Source organism: Rhodamnia argentea, chromosome 6, assembly GCF_020921035.1.
Source record: "Rhodamnia argentea isolate NSW1041297 chromosome 6, ASM2092103v1, whole genome shotgun sequence".
NCBI classification, from domain to species: Eukaryota; Viridiplantae; Streptophyta; class Magnoliopsida; order Myrtales; family Myrtaceae; genus Rhodamnia; species Rhodamnia argentea.
The window spans coordinates 21,103,052-21,124,437 of record NC_063155.1 but is presented as its reverse complement, the minus strand read 5'-3'; the positions used below and the strand labels follow the sequence as shown (position 1 = coordinate 21,124,437).

At 39.6% G+C, this 21,386-nt stretch overlaps 1 protein-coding gene across 1 annotated transcript; it reads left to right on the top strand.

Moving 5' to 3' along the window:
* Positions 1-12,311: 12,311 nt before the first annotated feature.
* On the top strand, positions 12,312-19,087 carry LOC115734488 (potassium transporter 6-like). The gene is made up of 8 exons (XM_030665307.2): positions 12,312-12,746; positions 12,851-13,343; positions 13,732-13,785; positions 15,848-16,108; positions 16,202-16,254; positions 16,657-16,780; positions 16,865-17,119; positions 17,772-19,087. The coding sequence occupies exons 1-8, from the start codon at positions 12,705-12,707 to the stop codon at positions 18,833-18,835; spliced, it is 2,346 nt and encodes a 781-aa protein (XP_030521167.1). The 5' UTR covers positions 12,312-12,704; the 3' UTR covers positions 18,836-19,087.
* The last annotated feature ends 2,299 nt before the right edge of the window (positions 19,088-21,386 follow it).

Here is a 21,386-nt window from a genome sequence, read left to right as displayed (position 1 = left end):
AAAAAAACATATAACAAGAAAAATAGAAAGACCTATTCCAATATCCAGGTTCTAAGTTCTAGGTTTAAGGTTTCACCTACCAATCGAAACATAGTCCCTAATTTTTGAAATCTCAAAACTACCGTGCATACCTTGCAACCCGGAATCGGATTGGCTCCCACTTGTTTGGTTCTCCGATTCTTGAATCTACTTTGGAACCATGCTCAATCCTAAAAATTGCAATGCCTCTAGTTTCTAAGGATTCTTTTGTTTCGCGAAAAATATTTTTCAAGAAAATATTTTCCTCATTTTTCAATATTTGAATTGCTAAGGAAAATGAGTCAACAAAAAATATTTTCCAAGTCAATGGAAAAAGTTCTCCTAACAAAGTTTAAATTCAGAAAAATAATTTTTCCTTTAAAAAATCGAAATCATTTTTCAAAATATAATTAAGTATCGATGCTTGGACTAAAAACTCTGCGTTTGGGCATACTAACCCCAACACTCATTCTCGGGCCCTTAGCGGCTGAGTTGGGGCTCTGGGCTCGGGCCTTGGCCCATCGAGAGTGAGCCCGGGACCCGAGGGTTCTAGCCCGTCTCCATCTAGGCCACGCTTGAGACCCCGACCACCATGCCCGGGATGTCGGGCTCAATAATATAGAGGTCGGGCCCTAGACCCTAGCACCCTTGCCTAGGTCCATCGAGGCCAAGCACGGGATTCTTGTACCAAGCTTAGGATTCCTGCGGCTAGCCTCTATGGACTCGGGCATGGGCACCAAAGGTCCTAGGCCCGATCTCGATGGACCCAGGTTCGAGCACTGGATTTGAGATGTTGTGAAAATAAAATATTATATAATAATGTACTTTCAGATTTTGTGGGCAATGGTTAAAATGTAATTCTAAAGGATAATGCCAGCATTATTCCATTATTTCTAAAATCACCCATAATTTTTTTTCCACCAACCAGATCTTTCAAAAATCATATGTTTGAATTGCCCAGAAAAACAGGTAAGATCTCGCTTTCCATTGCCACTCAAGTGTACAACATTCGCCGACCATAAATTGAACCAATCTGGATTCTATAGTGCAATGATTGGCTGTTCATAAAATTATTTGAGTGCAATACCTTTTATTTAAGGCAGCTCCTAGGGAAGCAAGATTATAGTGCGATATTTGGTTGTCCATAGAATTAGTTAAGCACAAAACCTTTTACTTAAGGTAACTCCTAAGGGAGCAAGGTTGGTAACAGATGTGAAGGATAGTATTGGCTCTACTTATGCTCATTACAATCCACTTTCTCTGACTTTTGCTCTTTCGCTTTGCAGAGCACAAAAGTCGAACCCCATATTTATAATACTAGTGTCCACACTCCTCAATCCTTTCACTAATAGGGCTGCATGTCTATTGGCGATTCCTTCAAATTTCATATTGTTTGGGGGGGAGAGAGAAACTATGTCTCCAACTTTTTAATGGCGTAAGTCTGTATCAGGAAAACATGTCATTGCATTTGTCAAAGGACTAATGGTGAGCTTTCTTGACTAGCACAGGGAGTCGATGTCCATTTAGAACCAAAAGAAAGCGCATGGATAAGATTTCGTCGAGCCGTCGTACGAGGAAAACCGGTGGCATTATCCGCACTTCCTTTTCAAAACCTAAAATAAGAAGATGCTATCTAAATTTTAATTCAATGTGCCAACACTTGCCTTTTCAAAAATCTCCAGCAATTTACAACAAATGAAACTCAAATAGTGAAAGCCAAAAAAGAAATGACTAAATCGATTTGTACATTACAAGCCAATCCGAAGAAAATTACATAATCTCTATAATCATCTCGGATTTCTTAATTTCGCGAAACAGAGGCAAGTTGCGCTGGCGTACATCGCGTGGATCGGCACTCCTAGAGAAGTTGGGAAAAAAGTTAATTTTAGGGTCTATTTCGAAGGTGGAGTTGGAAGTACCGGACAAAATAAATACGAGGAGGAAAAATTAATTGACTCCACATTTTAGTATTTACGTGTTTTACAAGTTTTTTTTTTTTTTAAGTGTTTGACAAGTCAGATCTACATGACACAACAGAAAGAAATAAATTAAATGCAAAAAAGAAAAAAGGAAAAAAATCACTTCAACAGATCAAAGTGGGAAACTTCTGGTCTACATCAGCCGCCATCATCAACTTGATTGCGTACGGCTGGCGAGCAAAAGCACGTGTGGTTTTCACAAGGGGAACGCCATGAAAATTCAAACCCGGAGAATTCGGAGGGCATAAGGCCGTCTGCTTATGCCGTCCGAGCGACGTCTCCTCTGATGCTGATAGCTTATCGGCCCGACAGCTTTTTTCCCAGAGAAGCCATTGCATTCTCACCACCGTTCAAACTGCAAACCCTATTCGCCCCAAAAAAAGAAAAAAAAAACTGCAAACCCTAAGTTAAGTTTGACCGTTTGACTGCATTTGTTTCTAGAAAAGCTGCGACCGTTTCCCGTTCGCGCATTGGTCTTCTGTAAAAGCTTTCACCTGCTTTTACCTGCCGACATCTTTTCTTTTACTAGGGAATAGAAAGAGAAAAAAACGAGAGATTCTTGTCGGTTTAAACCCCGTTCTCGCACTAAAATCATGCCCTGTTGCCTGCTAAATTTGATGTGATAGAGAGAGAGAGAGAGAATCTGGATTCTAGTGTGTTCTTTGCCACTCCCCTGGATTCTCGCACTAAAATCATGCCCTGTTGCATGCAAGGATTTACAAAGGCGTTTGTCTAATTACCATGTGTTTATTTGCCCATTCATTTGCAATCTCAACCAGAAGTAATAGATATAATAAGAAGTATGAATGAAAAGAATTCAGAATTCTGATTCATCATAACCCATACTTTCAGCTGCATATTTTTCAGGAAATTGTCCAAAACCCATGAATGGCTTTAAGCTCGTTTAATGGTTATTGTATTTGATTTTTGGGTAGATAATATTTTCCAGAAACCATCAAATAGAGGACAGCAAAAGTAGACAATTGAAAACTACGTCCATTATAAGAATGGCCTTGGACCGCGATTTTGTAAATATCTAAGGTTATGAAGGGCAAAAGGATATTCGTCTTCTTTGTAAATTTTGACAGTAAAATTGACACGTCGGTGCCAATTTGAGGTTTTTTATATATCACTTGAAAATTGAGGGTAAACGTGTCTAGGAGGTATTGGTTTTGGCTTATCTGTGTACTTACTTCTTACATTAATGCAACACATTTGTAACATTTCGAAATGTAAGTACAATTGAGTATCTTCCAACTTATAGATTTTTCACAAAATTTCAAAACCAAAGTAGCATTTTTTTTTTATAATTTAAGTGAAGAGATGCCACTATCTAGAGGCCCGAGGAATGTTGTGCAAGCTCCATACGGTTAAGCCGATGCTTATTTGACCACAAATAAAAAGTCGATGCTTTTATCTTGTGCATGTAATCCTAATTTTGGAGTAGTTTACACATAATTGGTGAGGTTTCAACCTCCAGCTGAGAATCCGTAAGCTAGAAGATCTCGGGGGGTTGGGGTTGGGGTTGGGAATGAGGATGGGGACGAGGGAGCGAGGGAGCAGGATTTTGTAACTGGCACATGGTACATAACGCACACAATGTAACTTGTATAATATAACATGATATGATAAAACCAGACTTTGACAACCCGAATTATCCCCACATTAGGAATAATTAGATAATAAAATAAATTTTCTTGATATATTCTTTAAAGAACCTTTATAAGAGGTTATTTCTTAACTTTTTCAAGAAAATTATTTCGAAATTTCTCAAAAAAGCTATTACTTAACTTATTTATGAAGTTTTTCAAAAAATTGTATTCGAAAAAATAATATGAAGAAATAGTTCTTGAATTGATATTTATAAATCAAATAGAATAAGGGAGTCAATGCTAAGTCAATTAAGTTTTTATAAAAGATAGGAATAATGTCATTTTCAATTATTAAATGATAAGAATAAGAATAATGTCGCTTTCAAGTAATTAATTATAGGATAAGATCAATGTCGCTTTCAAGTAATTAATGATAAGATAAGATCAACGTCGCTTTCAAATAATTAATGATCGGATAAGATCGACATGGCTTTCAATTAATTAATGATAGGATAAGATCGATGTCGCTTTCAAGTAATTAATGCTAGGATAAAATCAATGTCACTTTCAAACATTAATGGTAAGGGATAAGCATCAAGTCATTATCAAATCTAATGCATAAGATAAAGATGCATATCCACCAGACAAGTGGACCAATAGAATGTCGATAAGTAGCTAATCAAGAAACCTAAGAAAGATAGGCTTCAAGGTGGACCAACCATATTAAGTTAAGTGTCCTATGATAATAAATGATGAAAATGACATCTCAACTAATGATAATAACATGTTTGACCAAGACCTTGACTTTTATGCCTATAAATAGGATATGGTCCCTCAATTGGACAACACGAAGACCAATCCCTTTCCCCCTTCTCTTTCTCTTCCCTCATGCCCCTTCCGACTTCCCCTCTCCCCCACGCCGACTTCCGCCGCCGCCTCACACACTATCGCCTCATGCCGTCACCACCATCACACCACTTCTCGTCTTGTTTCCTTGTTGCCCGATGTAGGACACCGTAATTCAAGTACCAAGTAAATGGGATTGCTAGTTATAAGGTAGTAATGTCAGTTTAATGCTTAATGTTATGTTGTGTTGATTGTGTGCGGATATGTGTTGCATCACAAATCAAATTCATCAAGCATTGAAAAAGGAGACGAATACTTAAACGAGGACCAAAGGGGAGTCGCCAAGACCAATCGGCGTCGGTCGGATTAGTTTAGGTCCCACCGTGCTAATTTCGTCGAGCCGAGAAGGCTCAAGCGATCTTTCGTCGTTTGGTTTCCAAACCTGCATTTTTATAACAAGAATAGATGATAAACAAGTATGTGTATACAACGGGATGTATGTGCATATGAAAATATAAAATCATTGCTCACTTGTCGTCATCCAAGGAGTGACGGAAGCCAGAATTGGCATTTATATGTGAATTACGAGACCATCGACGAGGGGGCCAGAGTTGGCCTTATTATGAGATTACGAGATGTCGTTTCTCGTGAAGGTGACAATGCAAACGAGATGTCGTCTTTCCCGAGCGACGTTAGGGCTTACGAGAAAGCGTTCTCGGGTAACGACTACGAGATTACAAAATTATGAGAACAAGCTTACGAGCTCACAGCCCTTATGAGCAATACGAGCCATGAGTAACATGAAAGAATCATTGCACGTGCATACTTGATGTGTAAAATACATGATATTTATTTTACAATGGATCACAGGATAGCTTCGTTTAGTAGCATTTACACCACCGCATCGGGTATGGAACGGATATTCTTGTTTTAGACCTAATGATTTCATCTATTGGACTACTCGCTCATCCCTTCATTTTCGAGAAACTAAGATGGATTCGCCTTGTACCCCGCTATTTGGATTGTCGATTCATATGGAATGTTCCCAGCGGGAAGTCGCGAATGAAGAGAGTGGTGTCGAAAAGTAGGTCGCAGAATGCTAATGGGTTCTTTGCGCAATTTCGATGGACCATCGGGTTTCCAAAGCGGAGTAACACCTTAGGAGAATACCCAAGTAAGGATAAGGAAGAGTATGGAGGGGTAGAGTAGCCATAGTCGAGGGTAACCTTTCAAATTTTGATTATACATGATAAGGGAGGGTAGTATATATTGGAAAATATACTTGAGGCAAATGTGTAAAACTAAGCATATTTATAAATATCTTGAAAGTTGTTATGTCCGTTAAATTAGGTTAGCTTCTAACGTTTTCACAAATAAAGAATAAAGGTTGGCATAAAATAATAAATAAATTAGATAAGAGGTAGAATAACGGGGCAAAGGTCCTAGGGTCGTTACATCCCCATTTGAGTGGTATTAGAGCAAAGGTTAGTTTTAAGTGATAAGGAGATTTTAGATTGGAGTGATAAGGAGGCCTATGCTAGAGTATTGGAATGATGTGTCGGAATTTAAGGAAAACTCTAGGAAAATCTATATGGGGATGGCAATACCAAGCGGGCGAATTATTTGTAAGTTGTTTGCATTTATTTGCATGAGCTAATGATTATTGGATTTGGTTACTTTACTGATTCGATTTGTTTATGAATTGATAGTCACGATACTGTAATGAATTTAAGTAGGCTTGATATTTCGTAAGCTTAAAAAGTAAATATTTGTATTGCTCTCATATTAGTTAATATAAGGAAACATGTAACGTTAGTTAACACCACCAGCGCCTTGGTTTGGTGGCAAGGGGAGTGAAGTGGTCCAAAAGTGATCGGGGTTCGATCCCCGGGAATGCTATTGTAAAAGAAAGTTTAATAATAATAAAAATATTTTTGCTCGAGATTAAGAAAAATGTTTTATGCTAATCATTGGTGATTATTATGGTGTAGAAGATTCAATATCTCAAGATATTGAGCTCGGGTGACAAATGTCATATACAAGAATAAATTAGATGAATACTAAAGTTTGAATCACATGTGGATACTAGAGATGGAAATTTAGAGGAAATATTAGGTATATGAATTATGGCGATAGTTTAATTTTAGGCTTGAATGGTTGGAGATCGTTGGTTGCTTTAGTACAACCGATAGTGGCCAATCACCTCATCGAGGATAGTTGAGGATTATAGGATTGAATCTATGTTGGTAGGTTGAGGTTTAAATATCAATCATCAATAAAGGTCATGGATTATCATTTGGCAATTGCAATAAAAGAAGTAGTGGACATGAGTTATAGGTTTGAATTTATGGTGTGCTTTGATGATTAGATATTGATCATGGACGATAAGTCGAAAAGACTATGTGATATAAATGATATGATGAGAATTGATATTGGATGATCTTGGAACCCGAGTAAACAGCGACCAAGAAAAAGTAATGTAGACTCTAGGCAATTGATCTTGGGATTTGATGGTCGCCTAATAGTTTTATAATGTTAAGTTTAAGATAAGAACTAATTGATTTGAAAATTAATTGGTACTTGATTTGGTTGATGGTTAATTTAGTACCATGAAAGCTGGAGGTTGGACTTGCGATGAAGTGAGTGACAATAAAGGATTATAGGAATGAATTCGCACCGGCATGTTGAGGTTTAGATGTTGATCTTCATCAATAAGCTTTGAAGGGCTTTGTGATGTTGCAAGGAAGGGAGTGGTAACCCCGAACTATAAGCATGAACTCGTAGAGGTGTATGGAGAATTAGATGTTAATATTTGTTGATGGACTTGAATTGTCCTGGATCTAGTTTAGGCAACGATGAAAAAAAGATTGCTATGGACTGGTAATGATCGATCCTTATAAGTTGGAATTGATGGTCGACTAATGTTTCTATAAGATTGAATTTAAATCTAGAACTGATGATTTGGACGTTGATTCGCACATACTCTGAGCTATGAGGTTATATATGCACTGCATGTATTTATTGCATTAAAATAGCTAAGTTTTGAAAACGTGAATGCACTACACATGTCATTATCATATATTTATATTGGATTTGATAAACCGTGAAACTTGATATAAGACGAGCTGAACGGGATACCTAACAACCACACGATTTGGTATGGGACTTGTCGAGTGGGACTCCCTTTGCGGGTGTATGATTTGGGATCGAACCAGGCAAAGGCTAAGTGAACCCGCAACGAACCATATTCGATGAGGGCGGGAAGTAATCGTTGGGGCAAGAAGGTCCGGACAAAGAGCAGCTCCTGGCGGACTTATAGGATAAAAATAAAGGCAGGTATAAACCAAGTCATACATTGAAAAATATGAGCATAGGTATTTTGCTAAGTCCAAACTGTTTTCGGGAAATCTGAGTTGAATTAGACTTTAAGGAAAGTCTAAGCTGTTTTCAATTACAAAATATTTCTATGGTTCAAGTTACAATTTTCGAAAATTAAGATATCTTTGAGTCCTAAGTCGAATTGATTTCAAAAGTATCTCTAGTTCTTCGATTGTGACGATTTCAAGTTAAGGTAATTTATGTTTTAAAATAAGTCATTTCCAAAGGTTAAAGTACTTTATATTTTCGAGCTAAACTTCTTTTGACGTTCAAAATGCTTTATCAGTCAAGTGTTTTTAATGACTGACATGTTTTCAAGGTAGGATTTTCTCTTTGAAAGGTTGAAACATTTCTCAAAATGCAAAAAGTTATCGAACTAAGCATTTTCAAAAATTCAAAACATTGTCAAAAGTTGGAAACGTTCTAGTTTTGAATTAAATTGATTACGCAATTGGCAGTTTGCAAACTAAATTATTTTGTACTTTGTGAACAAAATGATTTTCGAAAGTAGAGTTGCATCGTTTCAAATGTTCGAAATGGCTTCAAAGTTTGAAATTAAATTGAGTAAAAGAAGCATTACGAGAATTTTAGAAAGTTATATCGGTAATCTGCGATATGCTGATTGGATGGAATTGTTATTACAAATAATAACCATAGAGGAAGTTACGAAAGTTCTAAATGGTCTTAAGTATGATAACGATAGTTGAGACAAAAGTAAGATGGATGTAGTGGTCTTGTTTCGATAATATTTTGATACTCTAAGGTCAAAGAAAGTATTGGCAAAGAAGTATGTATTAGAGTGGCGTAACGGAGATATGGTTGAGCGGTTAGAAAAGCGAGAATCTACATCAATTAAGGACCCATGTATGTTCAAATTTCAAGGACGAAATTTCTTAAGAGAGAAGAGTTGTGACATCCGGAATTATCCCAACATTAGGAATAATTAGAGAATAAAATAAATGTTCTTGTCATATGCTTTAAGGAACCTTTATAAGAGGCTATTTCGTAACTTTTTCGAGAAAGTTATTTCGAAATTTCTTAAGGAAATTATTACTTAACTTATTTATGAAGTTTTTTGAAATATTGTATTAGAAAATATAATATGAAGAAATAGTTCTTGAATTGATATTTATAAATCAAATAGAATATGGGAGTCAATGCGAAGGCAATAAAGTTTTTCTAAAAGATGGAATAATGACATTTTCAATCATTAAATGATAATGGTAAGAATAATGTAGCTTTTAAGTAATTAATGATAGGATAAGATCAACGTAATTTTCAAATAGTTAATGATAGGATAAGATCAATGCTGCTTTTAATTAATTAATGATATGATAAGATCGATGTCCCTTTCAAGTAGTTAATGCTAGGATAAAATCAATGTCACTTTCAAGCATTAATGATAAGAGATAAACACCAAGTCATTATCAAATTTAATGCATAAGATAAGGATACATATCCACCGGACAAGTGAACCAATAGAATGTCAATAAATAGCTAATCAAGAAACCTAAGAAAGATAAGTTTCAAGATGGACCAATCATATTAAGTTAAGTGTCCTATGATAATAAATGATGAAAATGACATCTTAACTAATAATAGTACCATGTTGAGTAAGACCTTAACTTTTATGTCTATAAATAGGATATGGTCCCTTAATTGGACAACACGAAAACTAATCCCTTTCCCCCTCTCTTTCTCTTCCCTCACGCCCCTATCGATTTCCCCTCTCCCCCACACCGACTTCCACTGCCGCCTCACGTTGCTACCACCTCATGCCGTCGCAACTGTCACACCACTTTTCGTCTTGTTTTCTTGTTGCTTGATGTAGGACATCGTAATTCGGATACCGGGTAAATGAGATTACTAGTTCTAAGGTAGTAATGTCTGTTTAATGCTTGATGTTGTGTTGCATTGATTGTGTGCTGATATGTGTGTTGCATCACAAATCACATTCATCGAGCATTGAAAAAGGAAATGGATACTTGAAAGGGGACCAAAGGGGAGTCGCCAAGACTAATCGGTACCGATCGAATTAGTCCGGGTCCCACCAAGCTAATTCCGTCGGGTTGGAGAAGGCTCAAGTGATCCTTCGTCATTTGGTTTCAAAACCTACATTTTTTATAACAAGAAAAGACAATAAACAGGATTGTGTATGTGAAAGAATGTGTGTGCATATGAAAATATAAAATAATTGCTCCTTTATTGCCACCTAAGGAGCGACGAAAGCCAGAATTGGCATTTATACGGGAATTACGAGACCGTTGACGGGGGGCCGGAGTTGGCCTTGTTATGAGATTACAAGACGTCATTTCCTGTGAAGGTGACAATACGAACGAGACGTCGTCTTTCCCGAGCGACGTTAGGGCTTACGAAAAAGCGTTCCCGAGTAACAATTAAAGATTACGAGATTACGAGAACGAGCCGACGAGCTTATAGCCCTTATGAGCAATATGAGCTACAAGTAACATGAAAGAATCATTGCACGTGCATACTTGATATGTGAAATACACGACATTTGTTTTACAGTGGATCACAGGATAGCTTCGTTTAATAGCATTGACACCACCGCATCGAGTATGAGAAGGATATTCCTATTTTAGACCTAACGATTTCATTTACTAGGCTGCTCGCTCATCCCTTCATTTTCAGGAAACTAAAATGGATTCTTCTTGTGCCTCGTTATTTGGATTGCCAACTCATATGAAATGTTCCTAGCAGAAAGTTGTGAATGTAGAGACGGGTGTCGAAAAGTAGGTGGAAGAATGCTCATGGGTTCTCTGCGCAATTTCGATGGACTCTCGGGTTTCCAAGGCGGAGTGACACCTTAGGAGAATAACCAAGTAAGGATAAAGAAGAGTATGGAGGGGTAGAGTAGCCATAGTCGAGAGTAACTTTTTAAATTTTGATTATGCATAATAAGGGAGGTTAGTGTACGTGCATACTTGATATGTGAAATACACGATATTTGTTTTACTGTGGATCAGAGGTAGGGGTGTGCAAACCGAACCGGACCGGCCCGGGACCGGCCCGGACCGGCCCGGGACCGGCCCGGACCGGCCCGGGACCGGCCCGGACCGGCCGGGTTGGTCCGATCCTTGAGGTGGATGGTCCGGTCCCCGGTCCCAATAAATGGGACCGGTGGATGGGCGGTCCGGTCCTCGGGTTTCTTGTATTGGGACCGGACAGGCCCGGACCGGACCGCTAATAATAAATAATTATTTATATATAAATATATACAATTACAAAAAAAAATTAAAAACAAAACAGAATAATAAAAGTCCACTGTCCATTTTTTTTCCCAACCTTGCACGGTTGCACTCTCCTCCTCAAGACTCTCTTTTTAGTCTTATTTTCCATCTTGTTTTTGGTCATCTTTTCTCTCTGCAGGCTTTTTTGAGTGCGGTTGGTGATATTTTTATCATGTAATGGCTGGATTTTGTATTGAATTCGAACATTTTGGTTAAATTCGTCGATCATAAAAATCATAGTGAGTCGCTATGTTTTTACCATGGCATAATTTATTAAGTTGACTAGATTTTCAATAGTTAGCGGTCCCCATCGGGCGGGACCGAGACCGGACCGGGACCAGCCCGAACCAGGACCAGCGGTCCCGGTCCGGTCCTTGGTCCCGAAAATATGGAGACCGGACCGGGACTACGGTCCGGTCCCCGTTCCATCTTTGGGGCCGGACCGGCCCGGACAATGCACACCCCTAATCACAGGATAGCTTCGTATAATAGCATTTATGCCACCGCATTGGGTGTGAGAAGGATATTCCTATTTTAGACCTAACGATTTCATTTACTAGGTCTACCGCTCATCCCTTCATTTTCAAGAAATTAAAATGGATTCGTCTTGTGCCCCATTATTTGGATTGCCAACTCATATGAAATGTTCCTAGTAGGAAGTTGTGAATGTAGAGACTGGTGTCGAAAAGTAGGTGGAAGAATGCTTATGGGTTCTCTATGCAATTTCGATGGACTGTCAGGTTTCCAAGACGAATTGACACCTTTGGAGAATAACCAAGTAAGGACAAGGAAGAGTATGGAGGGGTAGAGTAGCCATAGTCGAGAGTAACTTTTTAAATTTTGATTATGCATAATAAGGGAGGTTAGTGTATATTGTAAAATATACTTGAGGCAAATGTGTAAAACTAAGCATATTTATAAATATCTTGAAAGTTGTTATGTCTATTAAATTAGATTAGTTTCTAACGTTTTCGCAAATAAAGAGCAAAGGTTGGCAGAAAATAATAAATCAATTAGATACGAGGTAAAATAACGGAGCAAAGGTCCTGGAATCATTACACAAATGAAAAAAAAAAAAAAATTTGTTTACACTAGTTTTTACCTTTTTTTTTATGGTTTCTGCATAACCTTTTACCATTGGAAATTTGGCCTTTTGATTGATGTTGAACGCATTTTCAAGCCTTGACGTGTAGACAGAGACAATCATTATCATGGCAGATAAAGATGGTTCTCTTCTCTCCTCTTGAACTACGAAATAGCAAAGTGCACGGTAGAACACCGGCTGAACCAAAGCCGAAATCTCAAAACTTCCGTCTTCACCACGAAATCTCTCCATCCTCCTCTGAAATCTCTTTTAAGTTTCTTTATTCAGGTTCTCCCCAGCGTTAACTCGGAAGCTTTCGGTGGCCATCACCTTTGTCATTCCCCGTCTGATTCTGAGGGTCGTTCAACTACTGTCTACTAATCTCTCTTTGTCGAAGCTGCGCCTGCGTACTCCTTTTTTTCCTGGAAAAACTGCGTATTTTCTTTGAAAAGAATAGTCGCATTCTTGGTCTGGGCGTGGATTTGCGACGAAAGGGTTCTGCTTGATTTCCCTCTTGAAAAAATGCTTCTTTCCATCGATTGACAGCAAACCCACCATGGATTTGGAACCTGGGAATCGTCAGAATGATCATCTGAAGGTAAAAAAGTTCACCTTTTTTTTTTTGGCCCCATCAATGAAATGCTTGAAAATTATCAGTTTCATGTTCTTGCTTCTGCTTCTTCTTTTTTGGGTTTCCTTTAGAAGAAAGAGTCGTGGAGGACCGTCCTGACTCTGGCTTATCAAAGCCTCGGAGTCGTGTACGGAGACTTGAGCACTTCGCCACTATACGTGTACAATAGCGCATTCGCTGAGGACATCCAGCACTCGGAGACCAACGAGGAGATATACGGCGTCTTGTCCTGCGTCTTCTGGACCCTCACCCTGGTGCCTCTGCTCAAGTACGTCTTCATCGTGCTGAGGGCCGACGATAACGGAGAAGGAGGGACCTTCGCTCTCTACTCGCTGCTGTGCCGGCACGCCCGAGTCAACTCGCTGCCCAACTGCCAGGTGGCGGACGAGGAGCTCTCCGAGTACAAGAGGGCCGGCGCAAGCTCGTTGCCGAAGTCGGGGTTCGGGCCGAAGCTGAAGTCGACCCTCGAGAGGCACCGCGTGTTGCAGAGGTTGCTGCTTGTCCTGGCTCTGATCGGAGCTTGCATGGTGATTGGTGACGGTGTGCTCACGCCGGCTATTTCAGGTAATTTCGGTGCGGATTAGCTTTTATTTTCCCCTGTTCTTTTTCCCCCTTTTTTTCCGGAGGTTTTCAAGTTTTTGTAATCTTGGGGTTGAGTTGAAGTTTCAATTCAAAATTGAGTCTGAGATACGTTTGTTTATTTGGGATTTCTTTTCTGTAGTTTTCCGTGAGAAAGGACCGTCTAGTGGGCTTGAAAGATTGGGAACTTTTGGTCGGCATAGTTTATTGTTTTTTGAGTTCTGTTGAAGTGGGGAACTTGCAAAATTTATGGTCTGTTCTTGGGGCCTCCTTGGATTAAGATTTGGAGTTTGGCATGTACGGCTGTTCGACCAAATTTGAGTTGAAAATTCAGGTGATTGATGCTAAAGCAGATTGTTTTTATGCGGTGCAGTTTTCTCAGCAGTGTCAGGCCTGGAACTTCCTATGTCCAAGGAGCATCATAAATGTAAGTTTTCAGCATCATCCAAAATGGGATTTGTGAGCATAAATTGGTTGAACGGTAGAGGAGGAACCTTCTTCTTTTTGTTCTCTTTCTGGCATCTGAAATCACACCCCAGTTAGATTCCCTTTTCAGTTTGCGGACCTGAACTTGGGTTTACAGCTCAGATTTTAGGGGATTTAGGAAGAGAAAACCATGGCAATCTCTCTGTTTTGATAGTTTTCGTGCTTCTCTTTGCTTCTCCAACTTCCTTAATATGGCCACTGTTTTCCCGAGCTTCTAAGTAACATCATTTGAACATCAGCTACTCGGAGGTTTCAGTCAAATTGTCATCTTCAGAGTTGCCCTCCTACCCATCATCTCAAGTTGTTCGAATGGACCGCCACTGGTCAATGGAGACCAGCCTATGTCGGCATCCTAAACTGTACTTTTTTACTGGAGCAGCATAGTTTTACCATTTAAACTAGCTTGAAGTTGAACTTGCTGGCCATGACCTGACGCATTACTACTGTGAATTAGTGACCCTATGGTCCAGTGGAGAATCCCTACGATTGGTATTGGTGCTACTCTTGAGTTCCACATTCAGAAGGTGCAGAACTTAGTTCCAAAGTCGATTCTGGCTTTAGCATCTGGTGCCAAAAATGTTGTTAAACAAAGTCCAATCTTACAATAATGACTGGGATTTACCAGGAGCGACTCAGTTTCAGTGCAACTCGATTATGTCTAACTGCCCAATTGCATAATTCAACATCTTCTGGGACGAACGACGTTGACATGGTTAGCTAGGACTTGTTATATTCCAACAAAGTCAGCTATAGACAGATGAAGCCTGAATTTCCTCAAGTTTTCCTTAATCTAGCCTAATTCCTGAGTTCATTCTTCTTCCTTTACTTTACCAAGGAAAAAGGAAACTAATTTATTGTTGTCAGTTTGATTTTATCCAATCCTAAAGTATGATTTCGTTTAGCACCGTAGTTGAGGCAATTACGTGAACATTTGACTCGGTAATACCTGCTGAATAGGAATTTGAATCATCATATATGAAGGACGTTTTTGGACCATCTATTCATGATCTCATATTGGAAAAAGGAAGCTTTGCTGAAACACCGTCTATTACCTCCATTATTTAATGCATACAACTTGTATAAAGGATTTCTAGGTCTTATTTTTTGGAGCAGTTAAATCGTAGATGCAAGTCTTTATCTGTTGCAATTTTATGAATGGCAGTGGTTTTTGCTTTTTGGTGGTGGGTGGGTGGGTGGGAAAAGGATAAAGTTCACAGCAGACATAGTATCACCTGTTAGTTTCTAGCTAGAATCTATAGCTGGTTCTCTTATTTTGTCTTTGAGTTGACCCATGCATGCATGTCTAATTAGTTCTGTTTTGAATGCGTAAGTTTGACGACTGTGTAGCCTATCTAGTTTCAGCGTGAGGTGGTTTAAGTACTGATGGAAGAAAAACTTGGGTATGTGCTAGAGGGTAGTGCCACAATGCTTTACTTTCTTGATGGACCTTTTTACTGAGCCTCAAATCAAATGTCAAGGGCAAGGATTCCATATGGCCCAATTCGAGTTCTGAGCTAAACAAGACACAAGTTGGAAATTCCTTGTTTAGGGTCAGCATAGCGGGGTGATTTTGCATTAAATTCAGGCTGAGCCTTTCCGCTATATTGTTAAGAGCTTGTAGGTTAGGATAATACCTAATAAAGTTCCAGGTTTCCGTTCCATTGGTTGTCTTCATCGACCGGTGATCATGTTTACTCTCTGAAGGTGCCACCACCTGGCACTTGGAGTTGCATGTGTTTTGATAGGCAATTCTGGGTAAATTTTCTGTGAATTATAAGTAGTTTTATTCACAATGCCCTCGATACAAAAAGTTATTTCGAACTGATAGTAGTTTGTGCCAAAAGAAGTCGCTCCGGAACTATTTAGTAAGAGCTGTATTACCTGTAACTGTTTGCCGGTGTCCCCCTAAGATGGGCTTATTCATGTATTTGAATTTTGCCTTGACTTTTACTTGACTTGTCCTTTACTTTGCCCTACCTCCTGAAAATCTGATAGTTTTGCAGACGTAGAAGTACCAGTTGCCTGTGTCATACTGATCGGTTTGTTTGCCCTTCAACATTATGGCACCCACAGAGTTGGCTTCTTGTTTGCACCTGTGATGACAATGTGGCTCCTGTGCATCAGTGCCATCGGGTTATATAATATATTTAGGTGGAATCCTCATATATATCAGGCACTTTCACCATATTATATATACATCTTCTTAAGGAAAACTCGAAGAGAAGGTTGGATGTCCCTGGGTGGAATACTGTTATGTATAACAGGTAAATCTGTAAGTGCACTGATAGTTATGACCATCGATGTCTGAGTTCAGAATAGATCTGCTTGTTTGCTCATGAAACATATACTTTATCCAGGTTCTGAAGCCATGTTTGCTGATCTAGGCCATTTTTCGCAACTATCAATCAAGGTACTTTACTCTCAGCCATGTATGTCGGCGTCTGTCTAGCAATACTAATTTCAGTGAAACTTAACCGCGGTATGCCATCCAATTCATTTCAAATCCCATAGTAACCCACCTGCACCTTACACTCCCGTGAAGGTGTTTTATTTTGGTGATTCTTCCAGTGTAAACTCAGTTCAGAAGATGGTCCAATTGGGTAACACGAACGGAAGTGTCTTTTCTTATTTCTCCATTTTTTGTTCTAATGAGTTATGAACTCTGAGTGAATTCCTAAGAGATATTATCAATTTCCATCTTTCCATAAATACAACATCGAGGTTAGATGATCTAATCATATGGTAGAGTTTGAGTCATTGTACTTTTCGTAAAATCATGGATAATGTTTAACGATCCTTCACCATTTTGCAGATTGCCTTCACCTCTATGGTCTATCCATCCCTGATTCTCGCATACATGGGGCAGGCCGCATATCTCTCACAGCATCACATCGTTGGAAGCGACTATAGAATTGGATTTTATGTATCTGTACCAGGTGGGTATCTCTTTTTTCTAGTTACAGTTCCCAACTGCATGTTCTGATAGAGGGACCCTTGAATTATCGGACACTTTGTTCCAGAGAAGTTAAGGTGGCCAGTGCTGGCCATTGCCATACTCGCCGCTGTTGTGGGAAGCCAAGCCATAATCACCGGAACTTTTTCAATCATCAAACAGTGCTCTGCTCTGGGTTGCTTCCCGCGAGTTAAAATAGTGCACACATCATCTAAAATTCATGGCCAGATTTACATCCCAGAGATTAATTGGATCTTGATGGTGTTGTGTTTGGCGATCACTATTGGTTTCAGAGACACAAAGCACATGGGGAATGCGTCAGGTACAACTTGGACGATCCTCTTCATTTTCGTCCCAGTCTTATATTAGTTACTTCTGCATTCAGTAGAGCTTTTTAACTCTTTCATCGGAGAGCATGTAACAGATTGTTTACTTTATAGATTCCCTTTGTTGGCGGGAGAAACTTCTCGCGCAGCATTTTCATTGCAAACAACTCGCGAAATTTAAGGTTCTGATATCAACTCGGGTGGAAACGAGTTTTCTGCTTACCTCATTTTGCAACAAGTTGATATGCACTGCTTGAAATGATACTTATAGATAGCAACTATACCGATTACCATGAAGATCGGTGTCATATCGCGTAGATCATCCTCCCTATCTAGAGAGATGCACCACTGTTAAATTGCCATACAGGTTATCTGCTGGTCCACTCAAGCTTTAGAGCTCTGTGGTGTGGCTTGCGTCCCACTCCACTTGGATCCCATTCCAAGACCCTCATGAACCACCATACCTTTAGTGAGCTTTGGAATCCCGCTCCAAGATCCTCCCGAACCCGCCTTAATCATCCCCACTTTGGTCATTGTAATTTGTAAGCACTTTCAATGGAGAAAAAGAATTGGAGTTAGATGAGATTTTCAGCAAGAAAATACAATTCTTTTGAGTGTATCTCTGACCATGTGCTTTATACATGACAGGTTTGGCAGTTATAACAGTCATGCTGGTTACAACGTGTCTGATGTCTCTCGTCATAATCCTCTGCTGGCACCAGAGTGTTGTCATCGCGGTATGTTTCATACTCCTCTTCGGCACTGTTGAGGCGCTCTTCTTCTCGGCTTCCCTCATCAAGTTCTTTGAAGGAGCATGGGTCCCGGTCGCCTTAGCATCGGTCTTCCTCTTGGTGATGTATGTCTGGCACTATGGCACGCTCAAAGCATACGAGTACGATCTTCAGAATAAGGTCTCCATCGATTGGATTCTCGGGTTAGGCCCTACCCTGGGCATAGTGCGTGTCCGAGGAATCGGGCTGATCCACACTGAGCTGGTTCACGGGATTCCGGCCATCTTCTCCCACTTTATCACCAACTTACCAGCATTCCACCAGGTCCTGGTCTTCCTCTGCATCAAGTCGGTTCCAATCCCGCACGTTAGGCACAAGGAGAGGTTCCTTGTGGGCCGCATCGGTTCGAGGGAGCATAGGATTTATCGGTGCATTGTGCGTTATGGGTACAGAGATGTCCACAAGGACGACGTGGAGTTCGAGAGGGATCTTGTGTGTAGCATTGCGGAGTTCATACGCTCGCAGGGCATGGGCGCCGCTGCTGGGAATGGGGGCTTTCCGAAGGAGGATGGCAAGATGACAGTGGTAGGGACCTGTTCTTCTCATCCCGATGGGATCCAAATGAGCGAGGATGAGAAGGACATGGCGGAATTAACGTCTTCGTCAGAGCAGACGGAGATAAAATCGCCCCCGCCACAGGCCAGGTCAAGGAAGAAAGTGAGGTTCATCGTGCCGGGGAGCCCGAAGATGGATCCTGAAGCGATGGAGGAGTTGCGCGCACTGATGGAAGCCAGGGAAGCGGGAATAGCATACATTCTGGGGCATTATTACGTGAGAGCGAAGCGAGGATCGGGTCTAATTAGACGGCTCGTGATCGACCTCGGCTACAGTTTTCTGAGGAGGAACAGTAGAGCGCCAACGCATGCGATGAACACGCCCCATGCATCTAGTATAGAAGTAGGCATGGTTTGCCATATCTGAGTTCTGGTAAGATACAGGAGGGAAGTTTGTACATACAAATGAAATGTTGTGCAACGTATAGGTGAAGAAGAAGTGAAATTTGGGAAAGGGAAATGTGAAAAGCAAAGCTACGGGAGAAGATAAGTAGGTGTGCTTATATTATACAGTTGACACCATTTTGAATAGTGAGTTTCACGGTTTGGAGAGTTATGCTGTTTTTGAACTGCTGAATAAGACCAATTTGGGAAAGTCACAGCCTTCTTTCCTTTTTTTTTTTTTGGTGGGGGAGGAAGAACTCTCGATGTTTTAGGTAACGTTTCTTTTGTGAAAAATGAATAATTTGAAAAATATTTATCCTAAAATTAATGCTGATATTAGGAGTATACAAGATGAACGGATCAAATCGAACTAGCTGGTTTGGCCTACTTCCTTGGGGTGCCAATCTGATGCTCAATTGGAATTAGTGATTTTCGATTCGATTTTCGATTTTAGGGGAACCGGGCCTGTCCAGAGGATAGATTATTTTTAATTATGTTTTTTCTTAAATGTAAATCTAAATATCAACCGGTCATTTCTTTTTATTTCTTAAATGTAAACTAAAACGAAATTAAAGTTTATGTTGCTCACCGGTTTCATTAGACTACTCGGGGACCGGTCCAATTCCTTATACCTAGGTGGAATCTGACCGAACCGAGGACCGATTACCCTTAGGTTGTATCGCTTAAAATACTTAAAATAAGTAATCGATAGATTCTATTTTTAATAATCTATGTCTGAAAATTTTCGTGAACGATGACGTAATTTTTTGTTCATATTTATGAGCGACCATTTATAAAATGATTTTTTTTCCAAATCATTCATTTACGTTATACAAATGGAGCCTTAATTTTCGCTAGTAAAAAAACAATCATTCGTGTTAGGGGTGAGCATAGGCCGGGTCCGGACCTAGACCCTAAAACCGACCCTGTTATAATCGGTTCCCGGTTTTTGGAACCAAGAACCGACCCCGTTTATCTTAGAACTTGTTTTGGAACCGACCCTATTTTTCGATCCGGTTTTAAGGTTTACCCGAGAACTTGTTTTCCTTTTTTTTTCATCAAAATAACATGAGCATTGATGAAATGAGCAACAAAAATTATAATACACTAAAAGCAACAATCCAAAAAATAATAATAAATAATAGTATGATCCACCAAAAGCAACAAACCCCGATATAAAAAATAAAAGTTACAATCCACCAAAAGCAACAATGATCCTCCAGAACGCTGAATTAACATAGTGCAAGTCTTTCTATCACACTTCAATTTTCATTGTACCCATTAAAAAAGAACCGAAATTGTATAATTCAAATAACATGCTAAAAGACACCATATTAAGCACGCATGAACCAGCACCAAAAAAACTCAAACACCATGAGCATAAAACCAAAATCATAGTTATTTGGACACTACATTAGGGTTTCTTTTTTTTTTTTTAAGTAACTAAAAACCGGTTCTAAAACCGGTCCAGGTGGGTCTTCACCTAGAATCGGGAACTGGACCGGTTTCAACATGTTCCCAAAAATTGAAACCGAAACCCGAACCGGTTTGAGCAAGAACCGATTCCCGACCCCATTTTTCGGGTGGGCCGATCCGGGTTCCGGGTAAACCCGACCCGGTTGCACAGCCCTAATTCATGTGTGCAATAGATGGAAACAAAAAAAAGAAGGATGCTTGGTTGGGCAGGCAATATACGTATGCAGAAAGAGTCGTATAACCTTTCCAGCAAGACGTTTGTCATTGCACGATGGATAAGGTATCGGGGCTTTTTTCTAAAATATGGTCAAAAAAAATATCAATTTAAGGGTTTTTGTAAAAATTTTACCGATTGAGGGCATATGCACCTCTGTTATAGGAGCACGTGCCTTGTGCGCCTCCCAAAGAGGCGCACAATCTTAATTTTTTCTTTTTATTTTTTTTTTCCACACTTTTTATTTATTTATTTATTTATTTATAATAATATTTATTTATAACGTATATATTTATACAACTCAAATGATGACATGGCGGTAACTCGCGGGCGCAGCGGCATGCCCCCCCCCCTTCGTTCGACCGCTCGAGGACTCCCGTGTGCCGCAAGCCCGCGAGCCCCATGCCGCCGCCACGCTCGCAAGTTGCCGCCGTGTCGTGTAGTCGTCCGAGTTGTATAAATATATACATTATAAATAAACGTTATTATAAATATAAAAGGAAAAAAAATTAAAAAAACATAAAATGTGCGGCAAAAAAAAAAGTAAAAAAAAAATTAAGGAGTAGGTGCACAAGGCCCTAAATCGGTAAATTGTTTGCAAAAACACTTAAATTGGTATTTTTTTAACCATATTTTGGAAAAAAACCCAAGGTATCGGCTCGCTAATTGCAATTATATCTGCGTGACATGCACATAAAGGGGGCAAAATGGGTCAGGAGCCCATATTCCAACCCATATTGAATAGGGTGGATTATAAATGGATTGCTTAATAAACTTAAATGGGTTATAAAGGGATCACTATCAGTCTTAAATGAGTTTTAAATAGGTCATAAATAGGTTATCT